This window comes from Lepidothrix coronata, unplaced genomic scaffold, assembly GCF_001604755.1.
Source record: "Lepidothrix coronata isolate B3197 unplaced genomic scaffold, Lepidothrix_coronata-1.0 Scaffold9, whole genome shotgun sequence".
In the NCBI taxonomy this organism is placed as follows: domain Eukaryota; kingdom Metazoa; phylum Chordata; class Aves; order Passeriformes; family Pipridae; genus Lepidothrix; species Lepidothrix coronata.
In genome coordinates this window covers 2,874,554-2,900,134 of record NW_016690189.1, presented here as the reverse complement: position 1 = coordinate 2,900,134, position 25,581 = coordinate 2,874,554, and the positions used below count along the sequence as shown (strand labels likewise).

General features: G+C 38.7%; 1 protein-coding gene across 1 annotated transcript in view; it reads right to left on the bottom strand.

Moving 5' to 3' along the window:
* ACSS3 (acyl-CoA synthetase short-chain family member 3) overlaps positions 1-25,581 on the bottom strand; it is an 84,613-nt gene that overhangs the window by 28,489 nt on the left and 30,543 nt on the right. The window contains exons 8-9 of the mRNA XM_017804253.1: positions 12,110-12,261; positions 3,448-3,551 (exon numbers count right to left, since the gene is read on the bottom strand). Coding sequence (XP_017659742.1) covers positions 3,448-3,551; positions 12,110-12,261 — 256 coding nt within the window. The remainder of the gene's footprint in view (positions 1-3,447; positions 3,552-12,109; positions 12,262-25,581) is intronic.

The window sequence follows — 25,581 nt, the reverse complement described above, 5'->3', positions numbered from 1 at the left end:
CATTTCTCACAGTTTTGCAATGCTCTTTTTTGGAAGAATGCAGATAAACATAACCTTGGGGAATAACTACCAATTTGTCAGAATATCAAAGGTCAAAAGCATTTTCATGTGTAGAAGTAAGTTAGAAGCTTTCAGTCTCAAACTCCAGCAGTTTATAACTTCAGTTGCAATTTAACTGCAAAAAAAGGTAATTTCTTCTGTTATAAGAAGATGTATTTTAAAAATGTATTAGTTCTACATGCAATAGCTAGCAGTCTTGACTTCTTCTTGCCAGAAGTGATTAGGGTTTTTTATTCTCTGATTTTAGTTGTCACTTTTTATTTTAGAGATAGTTCAGAAAACTGTCATTTCTGAATTTGTGGGTCCTCTATTCTGTCAGCAGTCACTAACCCTGCATATTTCTAATGAAGTGAAACAGCTATTTATCTACTCTGTAAAATATTTCACATTCAGTATATACACCTTTAACATCATGTACTGAAATCCAATACTGTTCAATTGAAAAGGCTTTTCCAGCACAGAAATCCACTTTCAATGTTTTGCCAAGTGACAGACGCAGATAAATGTGACAGAACTGCTTGTTTTTTCACAGTTAATGGGATACATTTTGTATTCTGCTGAAAAAGGGGTGAGTGAACAGCAGAAGGGAAGGTTGCTTTCACCTGGTGCCCTGGCTGCTGTGCTCCAGGACAAGAGACGCATTTCAGAGGGAGGAAGACAACCTTTTTCCTCCCCAGCATTTGAGCATGTTAATCTCAAGGGAAGTCCAGGAAAACATGACAGTGTGGGCAGAAATATTTCTATTTCATCTCACTTACCAGACCTGACGGTTCTCTATTTTAAAAATTATACAGATCTAGTTTATTAGCTTGTATTCTATTAAGCACTTTTTCCTATGACTGGGAGGCAAGGAGGGGTGCTGCACTTTATGGGAGAGAATCCAGTGAACAGCCAAGGAAAGGGAAATTTTTTATACACAAAGAGGGTGAGAGAGCTAGGACTGCTCAGCCTGGAGAAGGCTCAGAGGAAATGTTATTAATGTGTTTAAATACTGGATGGGAGGCATCCGGTATTTATGCATATTGAAGCAGCAGCAGTCAGACTTCTCAGTGGGCCAAGGAGCACTTACAAGACAAGAGGAAATAGGCACAAATTAAAAACAGAATATTCCCTCTGAGCTCAAGAAAATACGTTTTTACTGTGAGAGCAGTGAAACACTGGCACAGGCTGGCCAGAGCGGTTGGGGAATCCCTATCCATAGAGACACCCAAAACTGGACAGGATCCTGGGCAACACTCTCTCTGACCCTGCTTGAGCAGGGGGGTTTAACTAAACAACCTCAGGAGATCCTCACCAACCTCATTGACTCTGCAATTCTTTCTTTCTTCTTTCTTCTTATCCCTTGAAATTCAGTTCTCTGATATGAACTCTGACTTAGTAAATTTTTTCCTGCTGAAGGCCTTGCTTATATTCAACAGCTCACATTCCTACAGAAATCACTTGGGTCTTCCTTCTAATCAAATTATTAAATGCTCTCAGACAATGTATTTGAAATGGCCTTAGCTCATTAAGTCCTGCTACAATTTAATTTAAGAGCATGCCATGAATATTAAAATCAAGAAACACACTGCTCTGAGCTGGGCTCTTGTTCTTTTTTTGAAAAATCTCTCAAACACAGTTTTACCTCAACATACTATGAGTTCAATTACATCCACATGCTTGTTTTAGGAACTCTCATTGATACTTTTGATACTTGGGATACCCTGAGATTAGCTCAGTTTGTCAGAGCATGGTGCTAATAACAACAAGGTTGTGGGTTTGATCGCAGTATGGGCCATTCGCTTAAGAATTGGACTCACTGATCCTTGTGGGTCTCTTTCAACTCAGAATATTCTGTGAAGGTCTGTGAAGGTTCTATGTCTGAACGAATGCGGTAACATGGAACTCTTGCACTAAATATTATGCACTAAATGCCAAAGTTGTAGGCAATTTTACATATATCTATGTATCTGCCAGCCCCCGTGCCGTGTGTGGCGGAGGTCTGGGGACCCCGGCCCCCAGGCGTGACCATGGTCGGCCCCCACCCTAGCCCCCGGCGGGGGAAAGGAGAGAAAGAGGGGGAGCCTGGCCATGATGATGATGATGATGTATCTGCATAAACATAGACAGATAAAATCACATACAGTAATACTGCTTATTGACAGTTCAGTAGTTAGTCAAAGACATTATTTGATCTTTTAATCTTTTTCAGAATATTGTTCGTTTTGCATCACTCAGGCCTGCTTTTGCCTAAAGACATTAGGATCATAGAGAACTGAGCAAAATATAAGTCTCATCTCTCGAATTAATCAGTTAATTAGCAGATTAAATCAAGATTACATAAAAAATGGCACTATCTTCCAGTACTTTTTCAGTATTTATCTAAGATTGGGGCGGGGAATGTCCCAGTCTTATGGACATTTAGGGCTATTTAAGGACATTAGGCATTTTAAGCCTCCTCAACTGTTTTAATTACATAATAGATAGACGAACTAAATAGTTTCCCACTTTTATTCTAATCTTATATATCTGCTATCTGACCCATCTCGGCAGAACCTTAGAAGGTTTTTCTTCAGAGAGAGAGAGACAGAGAGACAGAGAAACCACAGACTCAAAATGATCCACAGAAAATACAACAAGTATTCTTGGAAGGGAGTAAAGGAGGGAAGAAAGGCGGGAGCTGCTGTAATACATTTCCTTAGTTCAAATAGCAATAATGTGTGTAAGAAGCAAAATCCTAATCTTTTCTTGTAACAGTAAAATTTAAAAATACATGAATCCATAGTTATAAAGAGATACATTTGATCAAGCCTTAATCCAGAATTCAACTGGGATTTTTGCAAAGTTGGGATTTTTGCAAAGTTACACATAGATTGGTACTCTGATTCTTTCATTGCAGTCTAAGTACCTAATCCTCCTCCAGTGAAATAAACAGGAGGCACTCCAAAGTAATCACTAGAAGTTGAATGACATCCATACAGAACAATATTAAAGACCAAGGAGTCTACTCTGCTGCAGATTGTTTGTTTTTAATTACACAAAATTTATGTGGAAAAAACTTAAGTTAAGCCTTAAATAGCAAATTTTCTGTCAAAACCGTCACAGATGCAAACAATATAAAATCCACCCAGAAAAAATACGGATGCAACCCTTTTTTTAAACACAGATATCAAAAAATACCTTTTTTCCTATATAGCTTTTCAAAATGCTGTGTTCTAAATGTATCCTGAAGTCACTTCTCAGACCACTTCAAAAAATATTCCTCCTGCTTGAATTTTTATTTTCATGCTTGATCCTGCCTATTTAAACATTCATGGAAAGAAATAACAGTTCTACCTGCAGAGTCAGAAAACAAGTCTGAAAATCTCTCCTCACTGTATTTTATTAACAGTATTTTAAAACACTCACCAGTTTGCCACCAGTGGTCCAAGACAGGTACCTTGAAAACTTCTTTTGACCATTTTAGCGTGTCCACATCACAGTGCTCGCCAGCTACAAATAATGTTCTGAACCTTTAAATAAAAATAATTAAAGTATATATCTTGATCTGGATGTGCAAAGAAAAACAAGATAACAGATAAAATAAATGCCTCTGGTCACCGTTCCAGATAAAGGGAAAAGATGAAGGGGGGCTCTTAGTCTTGGTACGCTCCTTCCTTCTACGTAACGATTAGAATATTTGCAGTATTAATTTATGCTACTTAATACTTCATCATGTAAAAGAAGCTTTATGTTCTGAATGCGAAGACATTGGGAGACCAGAAGCAAACAACTGTCAGTCAAAATAAAATATAATCAAATGTACGTAGGAACTAGGTAGATATCCATTAGGCAACACACAGGAATGAAATAGCAAAAGAGTCAGAAAGATTTATCAAAAAAAGCAGTAAAGAAATACACAGAACTAAAAGGAAATACCTGTAGCATAACTCTTAGTTTTACATTGTTAATAATGTTCCATTTCAACATATTTTAGTATTTTTTGAACTGTTGAGTCATCTTTTTATAGGCATTTGGAAATGAGTTGTGGGGGAAACAACAGGATAAAGCCATTTTCTTGTGGTGAAGCAGGTTATATATACATAAATAAAAAAAAAATAAACTAATCCTACTAGCTAATGATAATCAGAGAAGCACTCAGCACCAGACTTCAACTCATTTGACTGAACCTTCCACAGTCGACTCTGGCAAAGAAGAGACGCAATGCCTGGCAGTCCTGACAGATGGGTTCTGCATGTTTGCACCACCAGAATTGTCTTCCTAGAGAGATGGTGGATGCCCTGCACCTGTCAGTGTTTAAGAGGCATTTCGACAACGTCCTTAGTAAAATGTCTCAGCTTCTGGTCAGCCTTTAGGTGGTCAGGCAGCTGGAGCAGATTAGCGCTACAGGGCCCGTCAAACTGAAGCACTCTGTTCTATAGTCATGGATACTCGTGGCGCTGGCCAGACACCACCACCCAATAAGAAGATACTAAAGATAAGAATCATTTATGATCTTGTCCTTACAACGCCGAGAAAGAAATAAGCAATCCTCTTCACATAAAACACAGAACTTTTAATTCGTGTTCATGATGTAGAGATGAAATGCCCAGCCAAGTATAATCAGATAAACTGCTGATTTATATTCAATACTTTCTCATTAGTACATTCCTAGTTTTGTTGTCTGTATTGTTGACAGCAAGATTTCCACAGGGAGCATGTTATTTGTCTAATTGGCTCTTACTATCCAAAAAATATATCAATGCTGAACTAGTTTTCTGGGCATTCTCTACAGTTCACAAAGAATAAGAGGCAACTTTAGAGAGTAATTTATCTTTACGAGACTCAAAAGGGTACGGTTTACTTTATACCTAACAAAAACCAATGAAAACCAAAATGAAACAAAATCTATGGCCCTTGAGCAACACTGACACATGACTAAGACACAGGATAGAGACTTGGTTAAGCTACTGTTTAAAACAATAGCAATAGATATAGCTATTAAATTATTGCATTATTACTTCAGATGAATTTTCCTGCAACTCAGAAAAAGGATATTAGGAATGTCTTAAAGTTTTGGATATTGCTATTTTGCTGCACACTTCAATGTGTTCCTATTTAAGCAAGATTTTGAAACAGAAATAATCTATTTGGGAAGTAATATCTAAACCAGAGGGAAATCAAAGACATAACTTCTCTTTTCATTTTACAGATAAATCACAACAGACTGTACCTCCTTCCCTGGAAGACTGGGATGGCAATCTGAAACACTTCAACCACATTAACACCTGTTTGTAACCACCAATTGCAATCCTGCCACGAGGTATAATGTGAATCCTGACTGCAGAACTGCCTTGCACACACCCAACTGCGACAGGCCAAAGAACTTGCTTCCTTTCTGTAGTATCCACACAGGGTGGGGGCTCATGCCTTCCCTCTCCCAAATTCTCCCTATATGGCATATGACCAAAAAAGACAAGAGGCAAACATAGATTCAGACTCCACATCAGAACTCTGTTTACTAGCAAGGGACCTCTTTCTTCAAGTGTACAGGTATACACACTCTACAAGCAACTAAACGTTTCACAAACACAGGAGAAACTGTAGAGACACTCTACCAAGTACTGCATCAATCCCCCTTAGACTTCCAAGATGACAGAATGTTTAATTATATGAACAGAGCTTCATGTGACCCAATATCAGACCCCGGCATTAAAAATACTTCTCCAAAACGTTCCCTTATTAGGATTGCAGCACCCTCTCCCACTGCCAGATCAATGTCACTGACATTTTGTTTCACTTCAAGTCTTCCCTCTGTCCATTTGGAATGAAGACAACTGCTGAACAAAAGACCTGGTTCCTGTCCTTCAGAAGTGGACACAATTTGCACTGATTTTGTAAAACCTGTAGACTTGGGGCCACAAAGGCAGGGAATTCTTAGATATTGTGGGCATGGAACAAATTTCCCTTCAGATTCATGTAATTTAGAGAGAAAACTATGAGATTCATCTTTCCATGGAAATGAAATCCAGAAAGCAGAGTAGGAAATTATGAGAAAAATCAGAGCACGTAACCCAAAGGTGTCAGAAATGAGAAAGAGAAATGCAGAGCTCAGCCTATCTGACCATAGAACTGGGAGTACCTCTAAGAGGGAAATTACAGATTTCCCTATAGAGACCACAGACATCCCATAACAAGGCTGCCCAAACCAAAGAGCATACTTTAAATATTCACACTCCATTCTCCAACAGAGGACAGACATATGCTGATAGCATAAAATGCAGCCCTTCACAGGGTAAGGACTAGCAACCTACTCACTGTGTAGATGCAAGGCAGGAGAATGTACAGATTAAAGCAACATCTGGAAAAAGCGTAAATAAAACCTGTGATGAAACATTGTAAGTGTAAGAAGCCATGTGCCCTAAAACTGTGATAGTGACACTTGGCCTAGACATGAAAAATTTGACGACTTTATTGTCTTTCAGATCCATTTACAGATCCATAATCAGAGGAAAAAAACTTCCACAAGCAAAAGATTAGAACTAATCACCAACATAGGGACCCCTACACCATCTAGACATAAAAACCTGAGAACGCTCTTACCTGTCGCAGAAACAATCGCAGCCATATTAATAACTTCAGCCATAATAACCATAATCATAATTTCAATATAGATAAGTCAACTTACTGCACATCCAGTTACAAACTTAGGAAAGTCAGAAGATTCTGAAAAATATTACCATATTGAACTTGAACATGTAGATGAAAGAATTCAACTTAATTTCAGAACAAGATTTTGGCCAACCCTCCTTTCTGACACTCCAAGAGGGCTTGGAGTGTTTTCTTACTTGGAATCGAAGGCAGGAGCTCAAATGCATAAGCAGCTATCACATCAAATAAGCAAATTTTTCTGTACTCATAAATACTCAACATCATTTTGGTAAACTGCTTTCCGAGCACACTGGAAGATACTGATTGTAATGAGTGTGACCCTAATCAATATCTTGCACCTGAATGCTTTTAATTGTAAAGCACAAGCCATTGCTGATGGTCAATAGCTATTATAGTCAATAGCTAACTAAAATTCTAACAAAAATAAAAGTTCATGGTAGAAAAAAACCAAAACATTGTTTAAGTAATAACCATAAATATGTATTTTATGAGACTTTTTTAAGACTCATGTTCATATGGAGGGTACTTCCATCAAGCAGTGTATGTAAATTCTGCTCGATTTACTTTATATGGAAAATTCCATCCTTAGGCATGTTAAAAACAACATTCCAGATATGATTTAAAAATTAAATTAATGAATGCATTAACTTCATAAAACAATGAAAAATTCTGTTAAGTGTCCTTGTTTTAAAACAGGGCTATTAAAACAGCAGAAACTTGATGAAAAAGTTAAGATACCTTCTTATCCCCTGAGCCAAAAGCAGAATACCTCTTTTCTGAACTACCAGCTCTAATAATCACATCTAACAATCTGCAGGTCAAGATCAACTCTGTGTTGTGAAAAGAAGAAAAATTAGCTCTTCGGCAAATTTACAGCACAAAACCATCAAAAAGAGTATCAGAGCAAAGTGCCACAAGCCTAACAAAGCACAAGAACTATGGAATTATTTTCTCTATCTAAACAGTATAGCAAAATAAGGAATGGCAATGGTTATAAAATGTCCCACTGAACAATTTTTTAATAGTCCACTTCAACCTTCAAAGCACGTCAGTGCACCTCTTACTGCAATCATCTACCACTGCAATGCAGTTAATTGAGAAGAAAGGTCTTTAAACCTCTCTGTTAAATATGTCCTCAGCTGTTCTGAAAATCTACATTTGTAACGTGAAATTCAGCACACTCAGGCTTTTAGGCCCTGTCCAAGAGTGCAGCAGAGGACAGATCGATGTCCCTAACGATCCTGGTGCAATCTAAATTGTTCAATACAGCATGTACATTTTGGGGTAAGTCTAAGCACAAAAGAAACCACACCTCCAAACCATTTCCCAAAAGCAGGAATATTCACATGAGTAATAATCTGAGCTTCACCTTTCCAAATCAAAAGATCATGGAAGTTTTGGGTTTTTCTAATTCTGGATTGCACATACTAGGTTAAGGTACGTTTTCTGGCAAAAAAACCCTCTATCTGCATCATATTAAACAAGATTTTTTTCCTAAAAAGACAACAATGAAGGTTCATTTGCACTTCTTAACATAGATTGGAAATAAAGAACTCTTACTAAATTTTAATGCACCTGCAGTCTACAGACATATATATATATTTAAGCATGCAAAATATAAAACCAGTATTTTTAGATCCTTCTGATTTTTCTCGATTGATGGGTTTGTTCATTTCCCTCCCTGAATAGATTTTACCTTGGCCACGAGTATCCAAGCACTGGAGGTTTGGGTGACAGAGTCAAGAGGGACACAGAACACAACTGCAGCTTAGCTCCTTCTCACAGTGTGGGTGAGGGAGAGCCTCACAAAGGCTCTTCATGAGCACAGCTCAGGACTCCAACAGGAACAGCCACACATGATCTACAGCAGCACAGAGCAGGGGGCAGCAGGCAGAACTGCATAATGCACTTCAATCGTCCCAAATTCTGTGCCTTAATCACATATCCTCTAGCAGCATGTGTGAAACATCAATTCTATGACAAAATATTTCCTTCTTACAGTTTTGAATTTTCTACTTTAATTTCACATCCTCTTGTTTGTGTGTTATGAGACAGATAATGGGAATTTCTTATCTACTTTATATTCATTATTTCTGCACAGTTTTCACGCAGTCTCATATTTCTTTCAAAAGCAAGTGCATTAATATCTAGTATCAGATGAACAAGCTAGAATCTCTAAATTCTCATGATATAAAATGGCAGACCATTTCTCAACAGATGAAAAGTAAAGAAAGCCAAGTAGACTATGGGACACAAATGGCAAATTGTAACTTCTACGTTAATCTAATCTGCTGATTTGTTGCCCCCATTCCACGCAAAACCATCAGTTGCCAATCACTTGGAAATCAGAGTGAACCAGCTCATAACTATTACATCAATTACAGGACAAAGTGTGATTCTAAATATGGGAAGAGTTAATGGCCTAGTGTTATGAAGCTACCTCAAAAGACGAGAATGGATTCAAAGAGCTGAACAGAACATGCTCAGGTAGATGAGGCTCATGGAATTTGGATGTTACTTGTTTTTCAAACACAATAGGAAGCAGCCTGCTCAGCAGCACAGGATGTTATCAAAAGCTGTGTCTTTAGATCCCCTACAAATATGTGGTTGAACAGGGCCTTTGTCCTACACTATTATAAATTAAACATCTCTTTTACTGCTAAGCATGAGCCATGTTTAAGATACATTTTGTGTCAAAAGCAAAAAAAATTCAAGATTTGATTGCAATAACCACAAGGAATTTAAAGCATACACACTAGAACCTTTAGTAACCTTGCCTATAGTTTTGCGCAGAGGTCAGTGATGCCAGAAACATCAGTTCTTAACAGAAATTTTTTTAACTTATGTCATTTCAAAAGAACACAAATCTGTTTATAACTCAATTTACTCCTGTAAATCAAGTACTCCCTCATATACTGGAAGCTGGCATTGCCTACCAACTCTTTTCCTTAACAGTAACAAACTCTCTTTTTTAACACTTTTTTTTTTTAAGTGATACTGACCTTTTTTTTTTTTTAACACAATTTCTCAGGAATGAAATGTACCATGGTGGAAATCTCTTTCTGGACTGCATTCTTGGATGTGGAGGCTCTAAAGTAAGGATTCACTTTAGCCCAGGTAGCAGAAAGATACCTCATTTCTAAGATTCTTCACCAGAAAGAAGAAAGCATTATAGATCAAGTAAATGAACTAAAAGTAAGACTGATTTCAAAGTGATTTAGACAGAATTCCCTTGATTTTGAATAGAGAAGTCCATCCAAGTAACACCCAAACACTAGTATTTTCCTAGAATGGAAATTTTAATCATCTGCTGGACTTTCTTAACAACTGCACCTACTAGATATTAAATGTTGCATTAGAAGGTTTCATAAAGAGATGCCATGTCCCACTGAACAACATGGTCCAAAGATGAGTGAATTATGAGACAACTAAATTTGCAGACAAATGGAGAAGCTCATTTCATATGCATTGAATAGGAATGATGAAATACCTCTTTATATCTGTGGCAACTGATTTCGACAAGGAGACTTATCTGGAATTCTCATTTGGTCAGAAAACACGATGACTTACAAAGCAGGCTAGCAGATTTCCCATTAAACGAATACTCTAAAGACAGACTAAGTTATTTAAGTAATTGCCTAAAAAATGCCAAAGGACAGCAATTAAATGTTCTAGCATCTCAATCACTTTCTTGTTAATAAACATCATAGAAGAATAGTGCAGTAGTGTCTCAAATCAACTTGTTTCATATTTCAAGGAGGGGTAAGGATTGATGATAGCACTCAAAACAGATGTAAGAAAGTAAGATGAAGTTGTAATGAATACTTCAGGAATAAAATCAGCTTACTAATGATGTCTCAGAGATTTTTTTTGATTTTTAACTTTTATAGATTTTAGAAGTAGATGTGTAGTGAATGTAGATTTTAATGTAGCTGTATTATATTCCTTACCCTGCAGCATAATGTTTACACATACCCAACCCTACTACCCCATTTCACATCAATCCCTCTAAAATTCCATTAGCGTGTTTAGTCTTCTTTTCAAGGCAGAATTGTAGAAAAACACCTTAAGGCCTGGACCAGAAGATATCACACAGACACAGCGACCTTCAAGCCCAGAACTTTGGAGGAACTCCAAGGACTGTACGTGCTGTGAAGAAGATGAAGATGAGGAAGAAGGGGTCCCAAATGCCCCCAGACCCAATTCCCGAAGGGGCGTGTCAGGGGTCAGAACGGGGCAGAACCGGGGGTGGATAGACCTGGGATTGGATGGACCTTATTATAAAATCACAGAATCACTGTCTGAGCACACTCGTGTGGTATGTATTCCTCTACGCCTATGGACTCATTAAAGGACCTGCTCTCTTTATCTTATCTTATACACTACATTGGCCTGAGTCTTCTTCTCCGCAGTCTTTTAGGCAATACTAATCATAAACTTTCCTGAGCAATTAAGAACGTGGAGGTCTAATGAAACTACATGGCTTTGCATCTTCCCCTTCTCTTTGGACAGGGGCAATAATAGATATTCTTGTGACTAAATACTGCCTACACAGTCTGACACAGTCTATTTGATGCTGAGCAATTTATTGAACTTCAAGATTAGATATGGCCCAAATCCACATATTTTCCATTTTTAGAATGTTTACCATAAGATACAGAAACTTGGTCTGTAGAAGTACTAAACACACCCAGATCCAAGTCACTGTGACAAGCATTTTATTAACATAATGCTAATAACACATTTTAACCATACGATGCTAAGAACTATGAAACATGAGTAGGTTCAGTGGCTCAGACTAGATATTCAAAAGTAACAGAAGACTTTGACCTTAATCTCTCTGTGCCTCAGCTTCCCATGTGCAAAATACAGATAATACCACTCTCTCATCTCACAGGGGATTTGTGAGGATGAATTCAGTCATGATTTTGAAGCATGCTGATAGTATACTGATAAACACCTTAAAACCAGTACAAGATAGCAAATAGCTCAGTCTTTGAAGCACATAATCATAAAAAATAACAAAGTTATGGGGAGGACAACCAAAACATTGACTAGCTTCTGATTAAACAAATACTAAAGATCCTGTGCACTCAACAAAATGAGAAGTTATGTGGGAAAACAGTACCGGATCACGTAATCCAATACTGTATTACAGGGTATAAACACAGTGGAGTAAAATTGAGGATGGATGAGAAATCCTAACTCAGTAAAAGCTCTTTATGTTAGAGTCATAGATATTTTAACAGCTTTCATCTCCTCTGACTATCAATATAAATTTATAAGCAAATAAATGTACACCTAAATTTTCAAGAATATATTAAAATGCTGCTCTACAGAGGTGGGCAGATACTCCATTATTCTTAGTTCATCCAGCTTATTTCTGGAAGAAACTGCTTCCAGTGTATCCTTAGTTCACCTTTTCAGAGAGTACTGCTTTCCCAAGGTTGCCTCAGGGTCCTGCTGACGGATTGCTCTAATTGCAGTTGGTGAAGTAAAGAAGGCAGCTACTTCATGCTCTGCTAGCACACGGAAATAGGCACCAGCATCTGGCGTTCCCACAGGCTTCCCCTATGGAGAGAATAATTTAAAATGTCACAGAATAAAAATACATCATAATTCCTTGACAGTTCAAGGCTTGAACACGTAACAGTAGTGGCAGCACAGCAACAGAAGTAATATCAAGTAAGACTTTGAAGAAGGCTTTGTTAAAAATAATAACACTGTGAGTGTATTCACTTGTAGAATTAAATTCACAAGGTTTGGGCACAATCTCTTACATGAACACAACACAGCATATACCAGTTGCTTAGAAAATTAGGACAAATGGACATGCAAATTAAAAGACAGACACATAGAACTGTTATTGCACTGGCAGCAGAGGGAGCCATCGACATATATCCTGACTGAGAAGCAGTCTGGAAAACACCCACCCTTCGAACAAGGAGTCTCTGGACACATTGGTACTGCAGCTATATTCCCATGCACAGGCAGCTTTTTTTTAACTAGAAATTTCTCTCAAATTTGGAAAAATTCCCATTTAGCTGCTTACAACTGGTTTCTTGGAACCTTTGTGCTGCTAGCCCACATGAAGCCTGGAGAGATGCTGAAGAGCCCTTTTCTGTTTTAGTGTGCTACTAAACTGTGGTCTGGTTTGGGGTTATTTGGGGTTTTTTAAACTAAATATTGTCTTGAGCTAAAGGGCATAGTCAAGAGAACTGTAAAATGAAGTAATAATTTATGAAAATTGTTCCATGTAAGTAATCCTAATAAAAAAATAATCAAGAACACTTTTCTGTGGTGCTGAAAATACGAAAAGCAGTCAGCACAGAATTATATAGTCACAATTGTACTGTATGTAGTTAGTGCAGTGCATGAACTGCTCCATACATACTCTGAAATTATTAAAAGGTGATGTTAATGTAGAATGAGTTTTAGCTCTACAGGTATCACCATAACCTTTTCACTAGAAAGGCTGCGCTTAGAAGATGGACAGAACATGCAAGTCAAGAGAGACTGTTCTAGTTAGAATAGCTGGGACCAGCTCATCACTGTGTGGGTGTAACCCAAAACTGTGTATCCTATACCCTTCCATGCCATTTCCCAGAAACTGTTATCAACAGACCATTTACACCATCTGCCCAGAGCGGGCCTGACACCTCAGGCTATAAGCTGTGTGTTAAGAGGCGTGTGAGATAGGAGGATGCTCCTGTCCTCATACGCATTGTGGAACTCCCCGCCCTGAGGGAGGTACTGGGCATTCCTGCCTGAACCTGAGGATATGTAATCTTGGGATCTTGGGACTTCTGCTACTTTTCGTGGGATCCAGAGAAGGACCGAACTTGGACTGGACTGTGACCACCACTCTCAACCAGACTGCAACAGCACTCTCACCAACAGGGTTTACCTCTCCTTTTACTTTTGGACTCAGAGGGACCATGTGGGGCTCAGCATGGGGAGGGCAGCCCAACGAACACCACTCTGTTCATGCCCCAGGGTGCTGGGTTATAAATCTGGGTTTTGTAGGTTAAAACCAATTGTCTGTCTATGTAATTGTATTTATTGTATTGTTTTTATTAAATTGTTATTCTGATTTATAATCTCTTTTGACTTGGGTTCATCTCCCCTGTTGGTTTACCTTTAAACCAGCACAGAGACATACACTTTTCATATTGCAAACACAGTTTTGTCAATGTTTTATGTAAGAAGCCACAAACACAGAGAAAGTTTCACTACTGAAATGTCACTGGTGAACTGCTGAAAGGATGATGACAAATTCATGCCTTCACCATCCTTGTGGAAATGCAAATTTGGAATAGATAGATTAATTGGTCCAGTGGAAAAAAACAGCATATAAAACTCTAATTAATATTTTTGATTTTACCAAGATGCAAAAGGAAGAGAGGCATATGAATATCTTCAAAGAATTTACAAAATTCAGTGATGACGTTGCACAGTAAATGTCTTTATGAAAACACACACTAATCAAGTTAGTTGCCCCATTCCAATAGGCAGCATGTTGACTGTGATGCAGGCTTACAGGAATTCATTCTTTTTCCTCTCTTCCATCTGCACTCCCCACTGCTGTCTTCCCCAGGCTTGCTCTGCATGCCAGTGCCTGGCAAGAGCACCAATGAACCATTAATCAGATTCAAAGAACATAGGATGGCCTAGGTTAGATACCTAGGTTTTGCAGCTTTATGGTGAGATACTGCTGCTGGTGAGAGGTGTGCTCTGAAAGATGCTCACCACAAAAGATTTAAAAAACCAAGACAAAATAGAATGCACAATTGAAAAGTTGGTGGTTTGTGGTTTTTTAAAGGATGGAGCAAGCAGTGAGAAAATAAACAAATGGAGAGAATGGAGAAAAAAATAAACAAAAACCCCCACTTCTCAACCCAAGTAGCAGAGAGGAGTATAACCAATGCCAATTTTTGCAAATAGCCTATCCTAAATTACCAAACAGAAATGCAACATAATGCCATTTGCTCGCTGAAAAAGTGAGTTATGACCTTTATGCTGCCAGATAACACATAGTTCCCAAAGAAGAATCTTTTCCAAGACTATCTTGAGGCATCACCCTAGCAAACTTCTTCATCACAACTTTTGTTTGTTCGTCAGTATTTGTACATGAACCTGTTCATTCAAGTTGACATCCTCTCCCTGTAACGTTCACTATACCTGCAGATCTGTAGCCACCTGCTTAGGAGCTCAAGCCTTAATCAGTAATAACTAAACAGTAATAACTAAAACAAATGGTCTCCGACTCTGAAAAATTCCAAATTTCCACAAACTTCTCATTAACTAATTATGTAATTGCAGTAGTATCAATCATCTTGGACATCAAAAAACCTAGCTGTAGAGCAATCTGAAATTGGTTAGTCTAAACAAATGGAAATATCTAGAGCCCATAAAAGGGCTGTGTCTGACCCCGAGCACACCCACTCCCTCCCAGGTCTCACTTCACACCTGATCCCTCTCCAAGCTACATCACAGACATGCCTATGCCTCATACTTCCAGCAAGCCTGAGCCAAAGAGCATCTTCCACACAAGCAGCTAAACCTTCAGTAGTGCATGGATAGGCATGCAGGACTCTGACAGGTTGATATTTATGTCATAGGTAAGCTACAGCAATACCACTGGCACTGTTCTCGGACAGTGTTGAGATGTGACCTGTCTGGCTGCTTGCCTGTGGTACAGGCTTCCTTATGCTGCTATAGAAATAGCTTTGTCTTTTCCTTTGGTCTTGCTGAAATTCTAAAATATAAGAAATAAGCTCTAAAGTTATTAAGTGCAATAATCTGAAACAGAATCATAGAATCATAGAATGATTTTGGTTGAAAGGGCCCTTAAAGATCACTTAGTTCCAACCCCCTTGCCATGGGCAGGGACACCTTCCACTACACCAGGTTGCTCAAAGACCCATCCAGCCTGTCCTTGAACACTTCCAGGGATGGGGCACCCACAACTTCTTTGGCAATCTGTGCTGGCGCTTCACCACCCTCACAGTAAATTATTTCTTCCTAATATCTAATCTAAACCTATCCTCTTTCATTTAAAGCTATGCCCTCTTGTTCTATCACTGATATATGGAATCAGGGGCAGATCCTTACAGAAGAAAAAAAAGGGATTAATGCTTGTCCAGACTGAGACCCATCATTACATTCCCCACAATCTGTGGGTTGTCTGACCAACCCAGAGGGTCTGCCTATGTTACAGAAAACTGAAGCTGTGTGAACTCTGCATGGTGTTCTTCCCCTAATAAGCCATTAATGCTCCTGGTTATGTCTGGTATGTGCTGAATAATTTGGCTTACAATTAAATAATTCTGTAGACTTCTTTGCTTTGCTACTTTAAATATTCCAGCTGAAGCAACTGAAATTTTAGATGCCTTGTATGATGCTGATTTCTTAGCCTGAATGATCAAATACACAGCTGAATGAAACAGAACAGCTCTCAGCAAGAGTATAAGTAAGGCTCTGGTTTACCTCTGGGTCATTAGCAAGATGCCTTATTCACTCTGCCATTGCCCTACTTCATTGCAACATTGTGAAGGTTGTTTTCATCAGACCTTATGAAATTATGGATTTGGTCTGATTGTTCAGTCTGGCAGCCAGTCTAGACAAGGGGTCTGTCCCAGTTAGACGTGACCAATTACCTTATGAGAGGAAATGGAAGACGAATACTGGTATTGTATTTCCTAATCCTCTCACTGTCTCCCAGTCCTGCCTCTCCCACATTCCTTCTAGTTGCTCAGCTGCAATGGTAGGTTGGACAGTGTTCAGTACTGCTCCTGCCTCTTCAGACACAGCAGCTGTTCTACAACCTCCTACTGAGTTATCAGCCTTGAATGGCATCAGGCGTATTTTCCCTTTCCTTCTTGGAGCCCAAACACCCTAACAGCCACCATTCTTGCACTGCCTCTCTGCCACATGAGAGGAGCCCCAAAGAGAAGATACAAGGACTCCCTGAAACAACATCTCAGCCTTGGCCATATTGATCTTCATCACTGGTCTACTCTGGCCTCCAATCGGGAGGTCTGGAGACACACCATCTATAACGCTGCTGATGCTTTTGAGAAAGCACACAGGATCACTCTCGAGGAGAAAAGACAATGCAGAAAGAATTGTGTCTTGCAGAATATACCACCTAAGGAGTCTTTCTGCTGTGCCTTTTGCAACTGGACGTGCCTATCTCGTATTGGCCTTTTTAGCCACCAACGCGCTTGTAACAAACGTGGGTAGAGCCCTTCCCAAATCTTCGTTCGCGAAGTCCAGCCATGATGAAGCTACAGTAGCTTAGGTTTGGAGTTACCAGTCTTGGATCTAGAAGAAAACCAGATAAAACACAAACAGTAGGAGGAACAGAAAATTCACCTAACAATTGATAGGAAATAATACCTAAAGACTAATTCAACACTTAAGATATTCATTTAGGGAAAAAAAATCTGGTCCAGCTGTAAAATATTCTTACTAATTCCGCAGAAAAAGTTCCCTGGTGCCTCAGCAGCTGTTCACAGTTTAGCAAATGCATAAACAAAAACTGACATAAGTAAACTAAATCTGAGACAGTGCAAAAAATTTCAGAGCCCCAAAAAACTACAAATAAAATTGTCAGAGAGAGTTCTCATTTATTATACAAAAATTTTAAGAAGTACTGCAAGATGCCACGAGATGCTTATTACCGCACGCAATTTTGATTTTTTTTTTAAGTTAGCAATATAAACAGGGTACTTGAATTCACAATATGCTGACATACTGCTGAGTCAATTTGGGGACTATGTGCAAATTAGATGCTTTCACTGGATTTCTGCAGGGATCAGTTCAAGACCTATTGCTATTCAGTATCTGCATCAACACTGGAGATGAAAATTGATTTTAAAAGTTTGGCAATAATATCTGTCGTTGGCAGGAACTGAAAGCATGAGAAACAGGAATAGGGCAGTCAGAAAGAGAGTGATCTGTCTCACCTAATTTAAAAAAGAAAAGTAGGAACACACACTTCTTGTATCAGCAAGGAAGATTCATGTAGAAAAGACTTTCTTTTAATAACCTACCAAGAGACTCTGAGATAGACAAACAGATAGGAACATCTTTCTGGAAGTACCTAGATTTAGCATGTAATTTATGAGATGTCAAACAGCTGAGCAGACATCCTGAGGCAGAATGTGCAGATGATTATGATTATGAAAGAAGATTCATAGGCAGCAAGAATGATCAAGAGGATAGAAAAGTTCTCGTAATGGAGAAAGTGAGAAGCACCAGAATGGATTACTTGAGGAAAAAGACATACAAGAAGAGCTATAATAAAATATCCAACAATGCATTGGAAATAGCACATCTGACCCCTAACAACAAAGGGTTCTTCAATTAAAGCTAAATTCAAAATTATAAGGAAATTTTCTCTGCATAGGAAATGTTACATATGGAACTCATTGCCAGTAAAACCTGCTGATGCCAAAGCCCACACAAAATCCTGACATACCACCATTCAAAAGAATACATTCATAGAGGCATTCCTCTTTCTGCTGGTGACCCTGCTGCCAAACCTCCACTAAGGACTTGAAATGACATATCCTACTGAATTCTCTCCAGAAATACAATGAGTATGAATGATGGCAGAAAGGTCACAAAACTGCCAGACTTCAGAGACAGCGCTTGCTTTGTAAGCTGATGATACTGGCTTAGAGAAACAGCAAGAAAGGCTGCATGTCTCCAAGAATTGTGCCAAAAGAGAGTAATTTTAAACCTGCTGCTGTTGTTATGCACCCTGCAGATTTGTTGCAACAGCAGGACCTCAGTGAGCATTGAGAGAAAGACTCCAGGTGCACAGCAATGTCTTGCTACAGCTTTGTGTGGGACAATAGCTCCTTCTCTCTCCTAGACCAGTCAAATGAAGTCCTTAATGCATAGTTCCTTGACAAGTGTGGGTATCCTCTTCCTTACCCTAACTCCAGTTCAAAGTCCCAAACACTGGAACTACAATGCTGCCTTTTTTCTGACATCACAGTACCACAAGGAGTAGCTAGATTTTCTCTTCATGCTGCCCTGTTGCTTGCAGGTTGAAATTCTATTAGCAAGAGTAACCCAGAGTGGGCTGTGAGTCTTCAGGTATCTTCGATATAGCTGAAGTTTGTCATGTCTTGGAGAAAGACAACACAGGATAGATTATTTAAAAAAAACCAAACAAACCAAACCCAAAAATATACTTGCTGTATTCAAAAGATTTCGTCACTGTTCTCACATTCCTGACAATGGTGTAAGAGCAAGTAAAAACTGAAAGCATGTAGTTTCCATAGCAATTATTAAAACAACAAGTTGTCACCTAAGTAATTTAAAAATAAACAAAACATATTAAATCGTGAGAATATGAAGTCAGCACAGTTTACATTCAACAGCGGTTGTCTGCAGGCGAAGGGGAGGAGGTGTTCTTTCCCCACAGCTAAACAGCATACTGATAATCCCTAACCCGAAACCCATCATTAGGTAATCATTTAGGAAATCTGACTACAAATTTATGAATATTCACTGTTAAGACAGTCTTCTGAGCAGAAGAAAAATTATATACTATTCTCTTTGTAAACATTATTTTTATTCCTGTGTGTACAGACGCATTTCTTTTCTTTCCATTTTTAATCCTCAAAAAGATAATGCTGATGTCATGAACAATGTCTGAAGCCTCAATTGGTGGCATCTCAGAGAAAGAAAAATGGGAAATGTAATAATTCTGTTTAATAATGTTCTCACCAAGAGCAAAAAAGTCACAAAGCAGACATGTAGGTCAACCAAATATTAACTCTGATTTTTCTTTAACCATCACTATTAAAGAAATAGGACTTTTACTCTTATTAGTTTACAAAACCAACAGTGTAAATTCAGAGTTGCCTTTATAATGACAATAATCATGTTGATCCCCATTCATTCACACAGAGATAAAACTTCACTGTAAGACAACTATGTAACAGAAAACACTGAAGGACTCATCACTTTACTCCCTACACCTGTTAGAATGAAAACCTCTTTATTGCAGTGATTCCCTTCTGACAATTCACACAACAGTTTTAATCTGGCCTAGTGCATCATCAGTGGTCAAAAACAGGCACTATAAACTATCATAGTCTTTTTATTATCTCCAAATACCTGCCATTTGTCACACACAGCTTTCCTCTTCCACTTAACTAGTGTGGTGCTGCTGAGTTAATCCCCTTAGAATGAAGAATCTAATTAACATCTATTAGGTCCTTAAACATTAATTAGACTATAGTAATTTAATATGCAAGCTAATACAATATTTGAGTCCATAAATGGGCATTTCTGATATTGGATGAAGTTTCTGCTCTTTCTTATTCAGAAGATGAAGGAATTCAACCACAGTGGTCCCCAGCCTTAAAGCTATAGGAATTTACTGGAACATCACTGGGGTTTTTCCAGACAAACTAGAAAATGGAATTCTTTTGTAACAGAATTAAACTTAAAAAATAATAAAAATTATTTCTTTCTATATTTTTTATTATTTTGTTTCTATTTTTCTAGTGACAGTAATTTATAACTGGAGCTCTTTGTTTATTTATTTATAGAGATTCTGAAGCCATTGAAGCTCTCAAAATTGCTATGCAGCATATGGAGATGAAATAAAAATGGAGATGGGGTTTGAAAAAGTATCCAACATAAGGTAAGTTGTGCAATTTATAAAAACAGCCTAGAAAAGAGCTCAATTTCTTTCTTTTCCAAATTTCACACTTTACGTGTCCATTCAATACGAACAGGTATGTGTCTGCTGCCTCCAAAATTTCTTTATTAAATAGCAATGGAACATAAAAAATACCTTATTAATAAACTAAGATTCTAAAATATTAAAAATTCAAAGCAACACTTTTTAACTAATGGATAGAACATCTGAAAACTCCAAATTACTAAATACACTTAGAAATATAAGTAACAGCCGTACATGAGGGGGAAAACGGAGATTACTATCCACACAGGTATACTTACATAGCCTGTAGGCTTTCCTTTATGAACCCATCTGCATATGGTAATGCACATGTATGACATACACTGCAAGGACAAGCACTTAGCAGCAATGCTGAGATTTCTCACACTCCTACACATCCAAATAAGAATTAGGTCTATGAAGTCTTTAGTAAAAACAGTTGACAGTTTACTATTTCATGTGCTGCAAAACCAGCAGTGACCCTAACTAGAGAGCTATTATATACTGCAGTTAGTGATCCACGCAATACTTGAGATGAGAAGATGCAGCCCTGTGTTGTGTTTGCCCAGAGCATCTATTCTGCTTGAGTAAATCCAAGCGAAGTTAGAAAGCAGACAGTTCTGGCTTGTGTGGAGAACTTATACCAGAAAATTCATCTCACATATTGATCCATACTATCTAACACCAAAAAAAGTCATCAGCTATAAGATCACCAAAGATTAGACATTGTTCATCTGAAATATATTTCTGTTTTATAAATCTTGAACATACTTATTAACCCTGGTTACCTCTAGAAACAATGTAAGTTGCTAGGAATGTAGATGCAAGATGGAATGACAGCATGTTAGTATTCAAATATAGCTTACAGTGATGTCCACACATCCTTTTAAGCCCTACAGAAAACAAAACAAGGTCAAAAAAAGTAACAGGAATTTTTCACTTAAGGATATTGAACTTCCAAAGATTTCACAGGGATTTTCATACTATAAAGTATGAAATATATATATTTTTATACTATAAAGACGAAACAGCAAAGATTGTTACCACTAGTTAGGAGAGAGACAAATGGAGTATCTTAGGATTGAAGTGCAGCCCACAAATTGTTGTTCCTCACCTTTCACCTCAGGAAAGCACAGGTGAAAAAAGACCACTGAATACCTCAGTATGCAAAGTGATTTTCGGAGCCAAAGACTGTTTCTCTTGTTCGCAGTGGTCTCTTCTGCCACCACAATAATGCATAAAAGAGCATGCAGACTGTTTCTCTTCTTCATAAGAAAATAATATTTTTATAACCAATAAAAAGAAAATTTTTTTCATAAGCAGTTGAGAACCTACATGACTCAACTGAAGATACTAAAATCAATCCCCAAATTATTTAGTGGATGTTTAGGAGTTCTCACAGATGTACCCATGCTTGCCCGGAGGAATCTGACATGTCTGACCTCTGAGACAAACAGCTGTGTGATATGCACGCATGCCCTACAAAATGTCACAAATCCACCTCTGCATCTGGGGCTATTTGCAAGTTCAAGAACACAAGTATATAACGCTTATTCTTCTGAACATTTTTATCCATCTAAACAAATGTATGTATTTGAACTCAAGAACTGAGGTAAAATTCCTGCATTCCATCTTCCATATATAGGTGTATTTAATTACCTAGGAATCCTTTCTGCAGAAGAATCTGTCTCATGAGTTTATCATAGTCTCTCTTGCTTGTTCCTCTTGAATTCTTCCTTTCTTTTTTTTTTTTGTTTTCTTAGTATTTTGCTCTATTGCTTTTAAAAACACCTTCTCCTCTCTTTTGAAAACTACTTGACTACTTTTTATTTGCAACGTCCTAGAAAAAAATCTTGCTTCCTAATGTCTTTCAGAACTTGCATGTGCACTAAGAACAAAGCATCGCTCCCACAGTCAGCAAGCTGCCACTCATCGACTCAAAAGCTTTTCAGAAGTTCCACAGTAATTTGGTTTGTAAATTCACAGAAGCAAGTGGGTTCTACCAGATCAATACATTGGAAACTCATCAAAAAAAAGCTAATCATAAGCAATACTTAAACAAATGCCTGATTTTTATTGCCACGTTTGCACTGTAGATATTCTCTGCATCATGTATTTCAGTAACACATTCATTGCAAGCTTTTACAGTCAACATAATGTAAGCAAGACAGGAAAATTTATCTGGACAGAAGGTACATGGAGATTCTAATTAAGAATAAGCATTTGTTTAAGTTTTCTCTAGCTGCTCCAATCATTGGCTGGGAGCATTAAGGCATGTGAGCTTTGCTTTAAACATTATATTTTGTTCTTTATTTTAAATTTTTCTGTTATGAAAATGATAAACAACAGGATTTTGTACAAAGCAATATACACAGGTGTCACCCAGGCACAATCTGCTGTTCTATGACAGATTATCAATCTTCTTCCTACTACATGCACTGGCCAAAATGTGAAATAATAAAATGAAACATGAATGCGAGCACATATGGTGTCACAGATTTTGTTTACATAGCAAGTAGTGAGGTGAATTAGAACAGATTAGTAGATCAAACCACTTAATGCCAATGCTCTTTACCTCTTCCATTAGATGCTATTTGAGGTTTATTTTAGGCTAGACTTTGCCTTGTTCACTTCACCAAAAATGCAGCTCAAAGTTTGCTGGTGGAAAGCTACCTTACAGATCTTTGCTCCCTTGACTGACAGGACTTCTGGGAAGTGTCATTCCGTCCCTTTCACTGGTTTCCTGCAGATGATAGTAGCATGTCAGTTCACACATCGTTAGTAGACTCCACTACAGGGTTTCTATATCCCCCATCTTCCATTTCTCTGTTCACAGAATCAAAACATATGCCAGTGCCTTCTTGCCAAGAAGGGACAGGATCACTCATGAAGTCCTCTGTGCCAATAACCAACACGAGAAAGGCTGCACATGTGCACTCTGACAACAGCACAGCACAAGCCTAATTTAATTGTGCTTTTACTCAGTGCATAATGGAACTGCAATCAACATCTGCTCATTTGAAAGACATTGGGCTATGGGGAACAGACACTGTTCAAATGTTTCCAATATTCTTCCAAATTCAGGGTATTACTTTTAGTCTGAACCAACAGTGAGGACATCTTCAAGATCTTTCTTCAGTCTAAAACACTGAGCACAGCTTCTGCAGTACCTCTATGTACAGTTCTCTGCTCTCTTTGTCATAGGTGGGGTATTCAGCAATGCACTTGTGTCAGGACGTAGCATCTGCCCCTTCACTGAAAACAGTCATCAAACCACTGAACATCCAGGAGAACATGGACTGGGATGGGAGGAATACCACTGGACATCAATGTCTTGCAATCTGGCAAATGTTATGCTATGATTAGAAAAGAACTAACCCCCAATACTTCTCTCTGTTCTCAGTTTTTCCATCCTCCACACTTCTGTGCTTCGCACACTCCTATGCTTTATTCAATCCAAAAACCTGGCTAATTCAATTATGCCTGACTGCAGCCTGCCATGTCCTTCCCTTTACGACCTTTCCTGAGTGTGACTTGGGGCAGAGAAATAGATAATATATTGCCAACAACCACCACCTGCATTTCAAAGAAATGGTATCATCCTGGCATTTGTTGTTCAAGCATCTGACTACAGGTCAGATACCTGAACAAAATATAACATGTGGTTAGAAGTACCAGCACCACTACTACCACTAGGTAGGTCCTTAACACACTGCATTTGAGACTGTGGCTGGGCTTTAGTGCAGAAGCTGAGGAGGGCTGTGTAATCAAGGCGTGCCATGTCCATGGATTATGTGGTTTCCAGGACTATGCCTGGTACACAGGCAGAGCTGGGATGGGGCAAGTGGTCTCTCATGAGCTTGTTGCTCCACAGAACTTCTCTAACATGTAACAGCCCCCCAGAAATCATTTCTCAAGGGATAGCAGCTTTCACAGGCAATCCAGACTCATGCTGCCTTCCCACGGCTCTGCAACCAGTGAATTCAATCAGAAACCTCCCAAGCACAGTCCATACATGTACAGGAAAGGAGGACGCATACTTGCTTATATGGGCATCTGGACCACGGCCTATTGCCTGCTGAGGCAGAGGGAATGTCCCCGTATGTTGTCTCCCAGGGGTCCTCTGGGGGTTGCAGGCACATATCATAGAAATACAGAATCATAGAATGGCCTGGGTCAGAAGAGACCTTAAAGTTCCAACCCCCCTGCCATGGGGTCATGCAGAGCTCCATCCAAACTGGCTTTCAATACTTCCAGGAATGGGGCATCCACATATAGATGTGTATAGCACTTTAGGCACACTCTTCCCTGGACTTTTCTCACACACTGTTGGCCCTGGAACTAAGGGTGTTGATGTTCTCACAATCAGTGGGCTTGGTGGAGTACTCCCCCCCTCCACTAAAGATCTATTCAAGATGTCTATGGTAGGGGCACACACACCATGCCACGTCAGAAGAATGGTTTTTCCATCTCATCAAGAACATGATCTTCATCTAATGGAACTTAATGCAGCACTACTTGTCAGCCCTGTCACATCCTGCAGCAGGCTTGACATTAGTAACAGGGTAGTGTAACAGGGTGCTGGAGAAGCTTTTGGGCCTTTCAGAGCACATGCTGTCATTGCCCCTTCCTCAGTATTCTGGGACACCAATGCAATGCCTGTCACTATTGCAAAATACAGCAGCAGGAAAGAGCAGTAATAGCAAAAGAAATAGGGCTGGTGAAGAGGACAGATGCAAAAGCTTGTGAGAACTACAGGAGCAGCTCAAAGTCAGAACAAGCAGACATCTGGCAGTCAGTAAATATGAAGTCTCCCATCACATTTGGCCCTTTTGCACAGCAGAGAAGCACTTCAGAATAAGGTTTGAGCGCTCAACTGTTTAAAAGCCTCCCGTTGGCACATGTGATTTTCTTTTGTCCTAGAAAACTTCACTCCACAGCAGTGCAGTCCCACTCATTGGATCCTACCATTTGATCCCAAGCAGCAAAACTTGTGTCTTAGCTTTCTCTGTAAAGATGGTATTCATATGACTAAAACCCCTCTGTTAATCAAATCAACAAGCAAGGACAATTGGAGGACTTATTTCAGAACTGTACTGCTGCTGTGATTTGAAATATCATGTAGACACATCACTAATGACCATTGCTTTTCTGGACTTGAGGATTCTTGACCCACTTCA